This window comes from Sorex araneus, chromosome 4, assembly GCF_027595985.1.
Source record: "Sorex araneus isolate mSorAra2 chromosome 4, mSorAra2.pri, whole genome shotgun sequence".
Classification (NCBI taxonomy): domain Eukaryota; kingdom Metazoa; phylum Chordata; class Mammalia; order Eulipotyphla; family Soricidae; genus Sorex; species Sorex araneus.
In genome coordinates, this window is record NC_073305.1 from 111,258,162 (window position 1) to 111,272,329 (window position 14,168).

General features: G+C 37.1%; 1 protein-coding gene across 3 annotated transcripts in view; it reads left to right on the forward strand.

The window, feature by feature from the left end:
- The window catches only part of LOC101538361 (cytochrome b5 reductase 4), a 73,301-nt gene that overhangs the window by 38,692 nt on the left and 20,441 nt on the right, over positions 1–14,168 (forward strand). For all 3 annotated transcript variants that reach the window (XM_055136415.1, XM_055136416.1, XM_055136414.1), the window contains 5 exons: positions 305–365; positions 2,181–2,274; positions 4,198–4,227; positions 5,945–6,067; positions 13,964–14,104. In XM_055136415.1, coding sequence (XP_054992390.1) covers positions 305–365; positions 2,181–2,274; positions 4,198–4,227; positions 5,945–6,067; positions 13,964–14,104 — 449 coding nt within the window. The remainder of the gene's footprint in view (positions 1–304; positions 366–2,180; positions 2,275–4,197; positions 4,228–5,944; positions 6,068–13,963; positions 14,105–14,168) is intronic.

The following is a 14,168-nucleotide window of genomic DNA, read 5'->3' on the forward strand; positions in this document are numbered from 1 at the left end:
AGTGATCAAATCTGTTGTCATCTTAACAACTCATTGTATCTTTTTTTTTTTTTTTTTTTTTTTTTTGCTTTTTGGGTCACACCTGGTGATACACAGGGGTTTCTCCTGGCTCTGCACTCAGGAATTGCTCCTGGCAGTGGTATGCTGGGAATTGAACCCGGGTCAGCCGCATGCAAGGCAAATTACCCTGCCTGCTGTGCTATTGCTCCAGCCCTGCATTGTATCTTTTAATATAAAGATGATCTGAGTATTTTGTTAATGTACATGACTGTTAATGTAATTGTTTTTAAAATATATTTTTTAGCTATGACTGGTTCCAAACCGATTCTTTAGTCACCATTGCCATATATACCAAACAGAAGAAGGTAAATACATCTTTTAAATTTGGTGCTGGAGGGGAAGGAGGGGATATAAGTGCTCCATAAATATTTGTTATGTTAGGTACTTTGTTATGTCAATTTATGTGTTCACAGCAACTCTGTGAGGTAAATCCTTTCATAATCTCTGTTTTACTTGTATCAGAGAGATCAAGGAATATACTGAGAGTCACACAGTAAGTAACAGATCTAGGAGTTTCAACTCAGGCATGCGGGCACCAGGGTACATTTATACAACCATGCTCAAGTCTCTTACAATAGACTAACTGGGAAGAATTTATAAACTGTTTTGTAGTTTTTGTTTTTTTTTTCTCTAGCAAAGATTTTAAAACGTGAGAATTCCAGTGAACTTTTCCATAAAAGCTCATTTCCATGAATGGGATTTGAATGATAGAAGAGACTGCTATTGTGACTATGTTAGACCCTTAGTAGCATTCAGATGTCTTTTTGAAACTATAATTAAGGAGATAATTCATTTATGAAATTATTAAACCTCTACTTTAGGTGCATCATAGTTGTAGAATTTAGGGATCTTACAGTGGCTCAGAGAAACATCACTTTCATGGGACTTCAAGTCCAATGAGGATGTCAGATAAATAGGCAGAGAACTTAAAACTTTTGCACAGCTGGGGCTGGTGAGATGGCTTCGAGGAGGGAGCCAGGCCTCAAATGCTGAAGCGTCAGGGACCCTGGAACATGCTCCCCTGAGCATTGCTGCGAGTGACTCTCAAGTACTGCAGTTGTGATTTTCATGCAATACCCAGACACTTCCAGGCCTGTCACTGATAAAGATTTTCATATCTGAGAAACTGTAGATTTAGAACTAGTTCTGAAAGCTAGAAATTTCTGAAAATTTCTGCTGCAGTACCAGAACCATACCTGAAGCCAGTGAGATCCTCTGACTTATGCATTTCACCATGTTACAGGCCAACTAATATTTACCTGATGAAACCAGGAAGCCAAAGGCACTGCCTTACTCTTATTCTGCTCCCTCTCATTTTAAACTCATTGCCTGAATGGGAAGGACTGCAGGCAGGGTCAGTTCCTGCTTGTAATAACAATGAGATATGAGGATTAAGGGAAAGGTTAGTGCAAGGAATGTACTCAGTGTGGTGTAAATACATATCATAGGTATTAAAATCAAGGCTATGTAGAAATTGTAACACTGTAATATTTGTTAATGAATTTATTAATTTTTAAATAAACTTGTTGGGACTGAAACTTGCCCAGCGTCACACAATAATGGAAAAGTTAAAATGAACACACGTGTATTGGCTCCTTTCTGATTCTCCTCTCTCTCTCCCAAACCCCCCCACGTATATTCAAGCTATTCAACATATTTTTTGAGTATTTACTAGGACCTCAACTATATTTTAAAGATAGTATTTTATGCTTAGAGCTTAAAGGTGAGTGGGTAAGGTAGTTGTTTTGTGGTTTTGGCCCACAGCCCATGGTGCTCAGGGCTACTTCCTGGCTTTGTGCTCTAGGATCATTTCTTCTGGTGCTCAGGGCACATATACAGTGCCAAAAATCAAATCTGGATTAGCCAGATGTGAAGCAAGAACAATTAACCTTATATCTCCAGTCCGTTAAGGTAGATATTAAGTAAAATATGTAATTAAAAATGATAAATACTTTGGATTGTGAGAGAGGGGGGGGAGAGAGAGAACAGGACTAATGTTTATTTAGCTTCTTGGTTTAATAAAGAAATGCCATGTGAATGTCCGCTGATTACTTAAGGGTGTGGTTGTAGAAATTTGGAAAGAAATTACATTTTAATCTTTCTCTTTTTTTCTGTTTAAGGATGTCAATTTAGATTCAATAATAGTTGATCATAAGGATGATTCCTTTAGAGCAGAAACAATTATCAACGATTATTCATATCTTATACATATTAGTAAGTATTTTATTTGTTATTAGCTTCAAGAATAAGCATACGCTTTATAATTCTGTGCGATTATTTTTTAGTATCAAGAGTAGCTAATTCTTTACTAATATTTAAGTGTGGCCACTAATTTAGGGAATTAATATTTTTGTGGTTGTCTTTATCACTTTTGATTAGGTTTTCCTAATAATTTCTTTACGGTAATGAAAGTGCCAGCAAATGCAAATTTGACTTTATCTTTCCTAAGTTTGAACCACGAGATGCAATAAAATTGTTAATAGTGTGAGATATTTGATGACTTAGCTTCGTCAATCTCTTTTGCCTGAGCTCTTCAAACAAATCCTAGCAAGCTGTGCGCCCTCCCTGTTCCTGCTGAGCACCTGGCGCTCGGCTCGTTCCAGCGCCTGTCTGCCTCGTCAAGTCTTCGGGAAGTCAGAGCTGCCCCTGGGGAGTCTGGACAGTGGACTTGCTTTGTCACCCTTAGTTGCTTGTCCATGAGACATTCGTTCTTGTCTCTTGAGATATCAGGACATTATATAACTGAAATCCAATCTAACAACTTAGTAACTGATTTTTAAGAAGTTAAATTGTTACTGAGTTATTTATTAGTGAAATAGAACAATAGTTGTTTCTACAGACAAAAGCATAGAGTCAGAGTTTCAAGACCTTTAATCATTTACAACATAATGAATTGACTCTATAAAGTCAATCTTTTTTGGGAGGGGTTGGGTGGGAGTGAGTTGCATACATATATACTTTAAATTAGAACATCGCCAAGGATATGTCAGTCTTTTCTACCTTTATAAAGGTAGAAATTCTAGTTAAAAATTCTAGTTAAAAGTTAGAATTCTAGTTTAAAAAAAGGAAAAGGAAACAACAAAAATTCAAGATTCAGAAAAATCATCTTGGTAACTGTCTTTAAAGCATCACTCTAATGTGAAACTGTTTCATTTACTTCTAAATATTTGAGTGTTTGGTTAAAACTCTCCTAGACTGGAGCACAGACATTCTCCTGTTCTCAGCTGGCTCAAGATTCTGCTTACTGAGTTGCTATATTAATGAAGCAACCTTTAGTTCTGAATTTGACTAGAAGTGATAAATGGTTTCTGACATTCTCTCCCCCCTGACCCCCCTTATTAGCTCAATAAGTGTCGAACTTTAAGCCTCTCTCCTAGAAATATATCCAGTTCTATATTTTGTTCGTGTAAGATCTCTCAGCTTGTTATTGGAGAGTTTTGAGCCAAATACATAAATATCTAGAAAAGTAGACTTTTCTACAAGTTAAAATCTCTGTTGTAAGCTTTTGTCTTTCCTATTTCATATACTCTATGATTTATTTTGTTCACACTGGTAACTAACTACTATTTACACTTGATTTTTTAAAAAATCCACAGTCAGTATGAACTTCTTAGTTGCTAATATTGAAACAGTAAAACAAAAATAATGCAGATGGTAAGTTCCAAATAACTGTTTTAATCCTTTGAAATTTAGGCCAGATGTCTGTAAAAATATGTCCTGTATCCTCCCCTTGGAGTGAAAGTTCCATCAGGTCAGGGATTTTTCTCTTCTAATAACATCTAGCTAGTGTTATTGTATCCTTGACACCTACATAAAAGCACATGGCACAAAGATGCACAAAATTTTTTTTTTCAGTTGTTTCTTCTTACCTTGTTCCCTTCTTGACCTGTAGGATTGTAAGTCTAGAGCATATATGAACTAGTTTGGTTGCTGACTTATAAAAGATAAAGAGAAAATATGGAATAATATATTATCTGTAAGTTGACTCTTGATTGTGTAAAATCTCTTTTAGTCTCAGAATGTTTTACTTTTCCTGAAAGATCCAAAATAATGGAGAAAAAACATTTACCTTTTTTATGGTGTTCATAACTAAATGAATTAAAGCAGAATTTTCAACCATATGTTTTTCTTTCCCAGAACTAAGCCATGAGATTCAAGAGTTTTCTGGTAAGCTCCCCCCAAATAATCATATGTATGATTGTGGTGAAAGAATAATCATATGTGTGTGTATATATATATGTATATCATATATGTGATATATATGATTTCATATACATTATATGAGCTATATAATTTTATATGTGAGCTATATATATGTGAGAGATGTATATCCCTCCCCTACTCCTGACATACAGCTTGTAGGAAAATACTTACCCAAATGTTTAATGTTGGCAGGGCATGAAATTTTGAGTAGTGCTGTCTACAAATGCATAATGTGGATTTTGCATAGTTTTCCAGGAGCTTAGGATTTCATGAAGTAGTGGTTTCTGAGTTTTTTTTGGTGTTTGGTTCTTGGTTGCTTGGCTGGTTGGTTCGTGCCTCCCAGGCCCCTTAACAGTGATTGGCACAGCCAGGCTAGTGTTTCGAGCAGTGCCACTGGGGGGCTGTGCTGCTGGTGGTGAGCTGAAACACCCTGGCGGTGCTTAGAGCTCTAGGGCTTCACCCAGTAATGGTCATTGGACCAAAGCTAGGTCAGCCCACATGCAGCCCAGGTGCTCTAACCCCTGTCCTGTCTCTCTAGCCCCTGCTTTTTTTTTTTTTGTTTGTTTGTTTGCTTTTCACTTTTTTATTGAATCACTGTGAGATAGACCATGACAAAGCTGCTGTTAAATGTTGGTGATGGGAAATGTACACTGGTGAAGGAAGAGGTATTGAAACTTTATATAACTGAAACCCTATCTAACAACTTTGTAACTAATTTTTATTTATTTTTTATTTTTATTTATTTATTTATTTATTTATTTATTTATTGCTTTTTGGGTCACACCTGGCTATGCACAGGGGTTACTCTTGGCTCTGCACTCAGGAATTACTCCTGGCGGTGCTTGGGGGACCATATGGGATGCTGGGAATCGAACTCGGGTCGGCCGCATGCAAGGCAAACGCCCTACCCGCTGTGCTATCGCTCCAGCCCCTGTAACTAATTTTTTAAAAGTTGTTAAATTGTTGCTGAGTTATATATTAGTGAGATAGAATAATAATTGTTTCTACAGACAAAATAAAATGTTAGGTTTAAAAATACATAAATTTCATAAAAAATGTAAATCTATATTTTATGATCTGATATAATTTAAAACTATTGATCATTCACAGTTAAAAAGATTCACAACTAAGAGGCTTTTAATTATAAAAGATGTACCTGCACTCTACAGGATCCCATTCTCTTGAGGCTTTTTTGTTGTTGTTTATTAAGCTCAGTATTAATCAACCACATTGACTCCTAAAAACCCATTGATACCAACTAAGAAACATCAGGAATATAAATTGAATTTGCTTTTGTGAGTCCTCTTAATGTATGATTTGTGTATGACAGCCGTTACATTTTTAGTTGCCCTATGTGTATTAATTTGTGTGAAAATTAGCACACATTTGTTATTTTGATGAGTAAGTACTCACAATCTTATTTGTTAGTGATGGTTATCTTTTGTATCACATTAGTGTGTTTGAATTGTTTGAGAAAGATTAGCTTTAAAACTTCCTTTTGGGTTTGAAGCCACACTCAGCATAGTGTGCTCAGGGGATATGAGGCGCATTGAACCCAGGGCTGCTTGTAAAACGTCCGTTCCAGCCCTGTGAGTGCTCTCTCTGGCTTAGAAGACTGGCTTTGACATGAACTCCTATATTTGTTTTCAGTGAACACAAATGAAATTCATTTTCTTTTCAGTGCGGATTATTGAGATTGTGGGGAAGATAGAGATTGTCCTCCAGAAAAAAGAGAAAACTTCTTGGAAGTATCTTGGTCATCCCCTGGAAGCTCATAATTCATTTATTCCAAAGAAAGATAGAGGTTTGTACTGTTATTTTGAGGCATGTGTTCATGATCCTGTGTTAACTGGCACATTTATACCAGAATTCAGAAGACCACTGTGGGAGAGCCAAATAAGCCTTGTATCCCCCTCTAAGAAGTTCAAAAGGGTGTGTGTGTGTGTGTGTGTGTGTGTGTGTGTGTGTGTGTGTGTGTGTGTGTGTTGTTTCTCCTTTAAAAAATAGAAATAGATTTAATTTCGGACAATCTAAACAGCATGGCTAAGCCATTGACCTTGATACTTGGATGAAGCTCACTTGTGAGAAACTCTTGTGAGACTGTTTTTCTAGCCCTTCATGCTTTCAGGTTCTGGTCTTGTTTTGGTTTTTATGTTTACTGAAATAAGATCGATTATTTGGGGGAAGGGGTGTTTTTTGTTTTGTTTTGTTTGGGGGTGGCAGCAGGCCATACTTGGTGGTGCTCAGGGATTACCTCCTGTTTCTGCCCTTAATATCACCCCTGGTGGGTTCAGGAGTACAGGAGTGTTTTTTTTTTTTCAACTTTCTTTTTTCTTAATCTATTTATTATTTATTTATTTTTATTGAATCACCGTGAGATACAGTTACAAAGCTTTCATGTTTGAGTTTCAGTCATACAATGATCGAACACCCATCCCTCCACCAGTACGTATTTTCTACCACCAGTGTCCCCAGTATCCCCGCCCCCATCCCAGCCCTCCCCCTGCCTCTATGGCAGACAATTTCCTTTATACTCTCTGTATACAGATACTGAGAGGCTATCAAGTTTGGTTCTTTATCTACTTTCAGCACACGTCTCCCATCCCAAACAATCCCTCCAACCGTCACTGACTTAGTGACTCCTTCTCTATCCCAGCTGCCTTCTCCTCCAGCTCATGAGGCAGGCTTACAACTATGGAGCAGTATTCCTGGCCCTTATGTCTACTGTCCATGGGTGTCAGTCTCATATTATGTTATTTCATACTCTACAAATGAGTGCAGTCCCTCTATGTCTGTTTCTCTCTTTCTGAATCATTTCACTTAGCATGGTACTCTCCATGTCTATCCACTTATAAGCAAATTTTATAACTTCATTCTATCCTAACAGCTGCATAGTATTCCATTGTGTAGATGTGCCAAAATTTCCTTTTTTATTTATTTTTTGCTTTTTGGGTCATACCCAACAGTACACAGGGGTTACTCCTGGCTCTGCACTCAGAAATTACCCCTGGCGGTGTTGGGGGACCATATGGGATGCTGGGAATTGTACCCAGGTCAGCCGAATGCAAGACAAACGCCCTACCTGCTGTGCTATCGCTCCAGCCCCCAAAGTTTTTTTAACCAGTATACTGTTCTCGGGCATTTGGGTTGTTTCCGATTTTGGCTGTTATGAACAATGCTAAAATGAACACATGGGTGCAGATGTCATTTATACTGTGCTTTTTTGTACCCTCAGGATATATTCCCAGAAGTCGTATTGCAGGGTCATATGGAGGCATGCAGGAGATCTAACCCTTATCTGCCACATGCAAATCAAAAGCCCTATCTGCTGCATTAGCATTCTGTTCCCTAAAATAGTTTTTATTGAAAGAAATTTAGAGAAATGTTAATAGAAGAAGAAAGATAGGAGTTTAGGAGAGAACATGGGCTTCTCTAGAGGGAAAAGTTTGTTTTGTTTTGATTTTATAAAAGGTACAAAGTTTATGCCTTCTTTGCACTTATATATTTTTTGATATTAAAGGCATTTTATTCATTTTTCTGCCTACTTAATTTGTTTACTCCCAAGGTTATATTTCATTTTATTTTATTTTTTCATTCTCTTCACTTTTTAAAGTTCATTTTAAAAACCTGTGATATTTATGAAAAAAAGGAACATAATCTTGAGTTTCTATAAAGCAAACACTATTCTTCTCCTATAATGTGATAGTATTGCTCCATATCCCAAGTGTTTTAAAACTTTGCAATTTAATAAACCCCATCTTATCAGAAATGGATCGTTTTACCCTTCATGCTCCATGGCCAGCCAAGCTCTCTATACGCCTCTCATTAAGGGGATTTCGGACTTTCCTTTTTGGGACATACTAATTTTTCTTCACTTCATGGTCTGCTTTGCTTTTTTTGCAGCTATTCTTAATTTTTTTTTTTTAGTCATGTCCACATTTATCACATTTATTTCTTCTTTATAAGGTTAACTCCAACAAATGATTTTTTTTTTTCTTTTTGGGTCACACCCAGCAATGCTCAGGGGTTACACCTGGCTTTGCACTGAGGAATTACTCCTGGCAGTGCTTGGGGGACCATATGGGATGCTGGGGATCGAACCCGGGTCGGCCGTGTGCAAGGCAAACACCGTACCCACTGTGCTATCGCTCCGGCCCCATGAATTTATTTTAAAGTACTTTTTAATCAATTTTTTTTTTTATTGAATCACCATGTGGAAAGTTACAAAGTTCTCAGGCTTATGTCTCAGTTATACAATATTCAACACCCATCCCTTCACCAGTGCCCATATTCCACCACCAAAAACCCCAGTATACCTCCCGCCCCCGCCCCCCACCCTCAACTGCATAACTGATGAATTTCACTTCATTTTCTCTTTACCTTGATTACATTCCATATTTCAACACAAAACTCACTATTGTTGTTGTAGTTTCCCCCCAAGAAAGACAGCCCTACTGCCAAGGAAGCATTTGATAATTAGTTTTCCATTGCTGAGAATGAAGAGATATGTAGCCCCACTGCTCAAAGTACATAACTCTTTTTTTTCCCCCCTCATCCCCCTTCCCGCACCTCATAGTATGGTGGACGCCACGCAGAGTTTCTCCCCGAAAATGGGAAACAACTGGGAAAGAGGAATATTTCCTCTTCTCGGCCGGCGTGGGGCTGTTGCTTAGTTCACAGTCCAGAGAAATGGCTGCTACTTTGATTACCTTCAGTATTTTAACAAAAAACTCACTGTTATTATTTGGAGTTTCCCCGCAAAGTCAGACCTGCTAAAAAGGAACCGTTTCACATTGCTGACAATTAAGAGATGTTAGTTGTTGCTGCTGCGTCCACGCGGTTTTGGATTTCTGTATAAAGTCCAGGGAAAATTCTGCCAGAAATTGCATAGCCCATCTCACAGTTCCAGTGCATTGCTGTAAGAAGCTGTGCTGGATGCCAAAATGTGTTAGGTCTCTGGAATCAAAGTCTTTAGGTGCAGAGGGTCCATTTTGCTCTCCATCTGCTGAGAGCAAAATGGACCCTCTGCCTGTTACATTCACTTCCCATGATTCCCTAGGAGCCCCAAGTGTAAAAACCATATACCTCTGGGTTAGGAGTCTTAGAAGGTGGCTCCTGCCATGTGCATATTGCTGCCACCGTCATTTTCCGTGCAGAAAGACAGGGTGGAGAGGAAAGATCCATCCCCGGGCAGCATGGAGTTGTAGTCCAGCTCACAGTCCCAGTGCATTGCTGTAAGAAGCTACGCTGGATGCCAAAATGTGTTAGGTCTCTGGAATCAAAGTCTCTAGATGCAGAGGGTCCTATTCTTAATTTTTAAATGCTTGTAAATATCTTACCTTTTCTTTCTTAAAAAAAAGATCACTGAGATAATATGGTTTGCAATAATGTTAGGTTTACGCTAATGTTAATGTTTATACTTTTGGTATACAGTGGTTTTGTACTATAGCTATCACCAGAGCGCCCAGAACCGTGTATACCACTGTTCCTTGGTCCCTTTTCCCCCTTGTTTTTAGTTTTATTTTACTTCACTTTACTTTGAGATTTGTGTTGTATTAAGTTACTTATTTTTATTGTGTGACTTCTGTTCTCATGTTCGACTTCTAAGAATGTTTTTGATTTCTGTTCTTTTATCTAAGCATCCTGTTCTTACTAGTTTTGCCTATTGTTTTAAAAATTACTGATATTCTTTTTTTTTAAATTAAAACAGATTTTATTTGGAGGGTTTTTGAAAGTGGAGGGGGAAAGAATGAGAGAGAGGAGAGAATGGAGAGAGAGAAAGAGAAAAGGGGAGAGGGGGAGAGAGATGGAGAGAGGGGAGAGAGAGAGGAAGGGAGGGGGAGAGAAAGATACTGCATGGGGGGAGAGAGAGAGAGAGAGAATTCGGGCTTCTCCAAGGGTGGAGAGAGAGCCCCTACACACATCCCAGCATTAGATAGGAAAGCATGAAAGTACACATCTCAAGAGGGTAGATGCAGGCGACACATGTGCTCAGGTACCGCATGTACTTGGCCATGTGAGCAAAAGCAGCACAAGGGCTCAAGCAGCACATGCACCAGGTTCTTTAGGAGTTTTCTTTTCTCTGCATAACTGCATAATGTAGTCCCTGATTTCTTATTGTTTGTTTTGGTGTGTCTTTCTTATTAGATACTATCTTTGGATGTGTGCTAATCCCTGACTGCCTGCTAATATTTACATTTAATTGAAAAATCTGTGTCTCTACATGTGGTTATTAATATTTACTGTGGCCATGTTGCACTGTTTATCTGGGAAGGCTGTAGTGCCCTGCCTTTTTCGTAGTGCCCTGCCTTTTTCTGAGCACTAGGGGGAGGAAATCTCAAGTGGCAAGTAGGTTTATTCTTGACTTCCTATTCCTCTAGCTTAAAATAGAGCTTTCACTGGGTATTCTGAGTTCCAGCCGCCTGTTCTGTTAGCTTCCAAGTTTGTTATGTTTTCTTATTCCCATTATCTTTCCTTGCTCTCTTACACCTTAAAAAATAGCCAAGTATTAACATCTTTACTCTTGTTTTTTAAAAAGTTTAAAATGAATTAACTAGCTGCTCTGCTAATTTTCAGGATATCTTCTTAAAATATTGAAAGTTACAAAAATATATTTGTGAGTAATATTTTAACTTTCAGAGAAGCATCAAGTGTTATTTTTAGTATCCATTAATTCTGAAGGTTTATTTTAGGCTATGTGGTATTAAATCAATAAAAAAACATTGTATATTATTTTCACATATGGAAGAAAGAACATATAAGAGCATGAGATTCAAGAAATGCATTATATAAAGAAAAAAACCAAGAATGGCAAGGGCTGTTATAAACTGAATGTATTTAGAGGTATGGAATAGATACAAATGGATTTGACCCTGGATGCAGCCTTCAAAGTCAGTTAATATACATGACATTAAGATAGCTTTGAAAAAACATTTTTACATCCTATGAATAACTTTTCAGGCAGAGATTCACGTTGTCTGGGTACTTGTTACATCTGGCAATTTTCTGGTTGTAGAGAATGAAAAATGTAAGCTATGTGTAGGAAAGGTTAAATAAATTCATTTTACCAGAGCAAGAGGTCTAAAATGTGCACAGGTTACTTCATACAGGCAAAGAGAAAGAACATGGAAGAGTAATGGTGTGACCTTTTGGATTAGAAGAAAATAGATAAAAGACAGTGAAAATGAAAAGAGATGTTATTAAAGTTGAATCTCTTGCCCTGAAATTTTCTGACCAGTGATTGAAAAATATAGCAAACCAGATAGAAGCTAAATCCAAGAAGTAAATGAAACTAGAGCCACAGCTGACCTCCATTTAGAAGTTCTTAGAATGAATACAGCTCACGTATTCTTCCCTGTAATTTCCTGAGGCTTTCTCTGAACTCTTATCCCTGCCATAAATTTCTGCTTGAGACAAAATTCACCATAGTTAGCTTTAGCTCTCTTGTCTAAAATTGAAACCATGCACATATTTTTCTGTGAATTCGATTTTCACTTTGGAAAATATCTTATATTAGGGTAATTTCATTTATTTGATCAAATTCCATAGGTAATTTCTTCTTTGGTCATTCCTCTTTTTAAATCATGACAAAAGCTAGCTTGTTTTTCTCACTAGCAAAACTTACTTATGTCATGAACATGTATTACTGATTTTTATGATTTTAGCTTGTTGGCTTCCTCTTACTGAATTTTCTTAGCTAAAATAATTTATTTGAAAATTAGCATGTAAATTGAAGGATTTTAATGTAATGTTTTCTCATGTGAAATCTAGAAGTTGTCTAACTAAAAGATTCAAATATAGCAAAGAACTCTGAGAAGAGAAATACCTTCATTTTTACTTTTAGTTTTCATGTAGTAGGTGATGAATTACAGTGGACGTATGGCACTAGATTAACATACGCTGGAAACGTTTGTTTTTTTTTTCTCCTCAGAGATAAAGATTACGAACTGTGTGCATATGTCCACACGTTCCCCCAACCCACAGCAAGAACTTGTTTAGTAATGGTCACAAATTAGTAGATAACTAATTGGGCTGCTATTTCTTATGCATCCTAAAATTTTAGTATAATTCAGATTGTCCTTTATATTAGGACTTCCATTACCAGGTGAAGGTAATTTTAATGGTTTGTGAACAACTCAACACATGAATCAAGATACAAAATTATAAGATTTTTAGAGACTGTGTCTTAATTTAATGTGTCAGCAGCCATTTATAAGCCTTTATGCTAAATATCTGCATGAATGTGTAACTGCCTTGGTAATTTAGGTAGATCTTCATAAAGTAATTGACATTTAACAAATTTTTACCTAGAAAAATCATTTACCCTATCAGGGCTCTTAAGCTCTTAACTGCTGCTGATCTCTCTCTCTCTCTCTCTCTCTCTCTCTCTCTCTCTCTCTCTCTCTCTCTCTCTCTCTCTCTCTCTCTCTCTCTCTCTTGCTCGCTCGCTCGCTCTCTCTCTCTCACTCTCGCTCTCATGCTCTGTCGTACACACACAGAGTAGGTAGGGCAAAACTGTGATTAAGATATTATTTACTACATTAAAAGATAGCAGAAGGTAAAGAACTTTGAATTCAGATAATGCAGACACTTTAGTATAATATAAGGTTGGCTGCGTACTTAGGAAATTGAGAGGAACAGTGATTGCTATGGAATTGGTGTCACTTACTGACATTTTACTAAATGTTATGTTTCAAAGGTCCTCATTAAATCTAGTCTTTGAGAAAGAGCTCCCTTTCTCCCATTTACATACAAATGTTTAGCTTTAACAAAATCTTCAAAGTATAGTTGAGATAATAAAACAGCAATATAATTCAGGGGCTGAAGCAGTAGTACAGTGGGTGCTAGGGTGCTTGCCTTACATGGTTTCCCTGGCATCCCATACGGTTCCCTGAGCCCTGCCAGGAGCAGTCCCTGAGTGCAGAGCCAGGATTCAGTCTTGAGCAACACTGAGTCTGGCCTCAAACACCCACCTACTCACACCAAATATATATGTAATTCAGGAGTACTTTTAACAATACTAGCTCAAAATAAACTTATATTCTCAATTTAATAGTAGTTATTTTTAATCACAAAGGAAAGTAAATGATTTTTAAGCATTCAAACCATTCAATGTTTTTGCCCAATATATGGATAGACTGTAACCATATCATTCTTAGTCTTTAAATTCTTTATGTGTATTTTTATACATATATAAAGTAGTTTGGGTAGTTGTATAAGGGAAGTCTATCAAAATGTGTGAAAATACTGGGTAATTAAAAATAAATAAAAAACACAGGCAGTTGGGCCACAAGATGTCCCTTTAGAGTTCATACTCTTTCCTTCAGCGCTGCACTCTGGGTAGTTGGAATCCAGAATTCCCTGTCCAGATGGCCGCCTGGGAATTTCTGTCTGAGTCAGTGGATGAGCTTGAACATCTGGATCAGGTTTCAAGATAACACACATGAAGAAACCCAATGTGTGTTTCTGTTTTATAAAGGTATTTCTTCAAATTTAAAACTCAAATTATACGAGTTTTAAAAATATATTAGAAAATGAAAAAACACCAAGACTTTCAAAATACTGATAACTTTTTAAAATGTACAGGCCTTTCTTTCATTGAAACTTAAGCTCACTGATGAGCAAACCTAGAATTGTGTCAAGTATTGCTTTGTACTTTTAAATGTATGTATCAATAAAAGAAAAATTAACTTCTTCCTAGGTTTGTACTACAGAAACTGTCAGTTAATTTCCAAAGAGCTTGTTACTCATGATACAAAGCTTTTCTGCCTGTTGCTGCCACCAAGCTCTCATCTCCAGGTGCCAATTGGGCAACATGTTTACTTCAAGCTAACTATCTCAGGTAAGATTTTTATTTTTTATTTATTTTTATTTTTTTGCTTTTTGGGTTACACCCAGCGATGCTC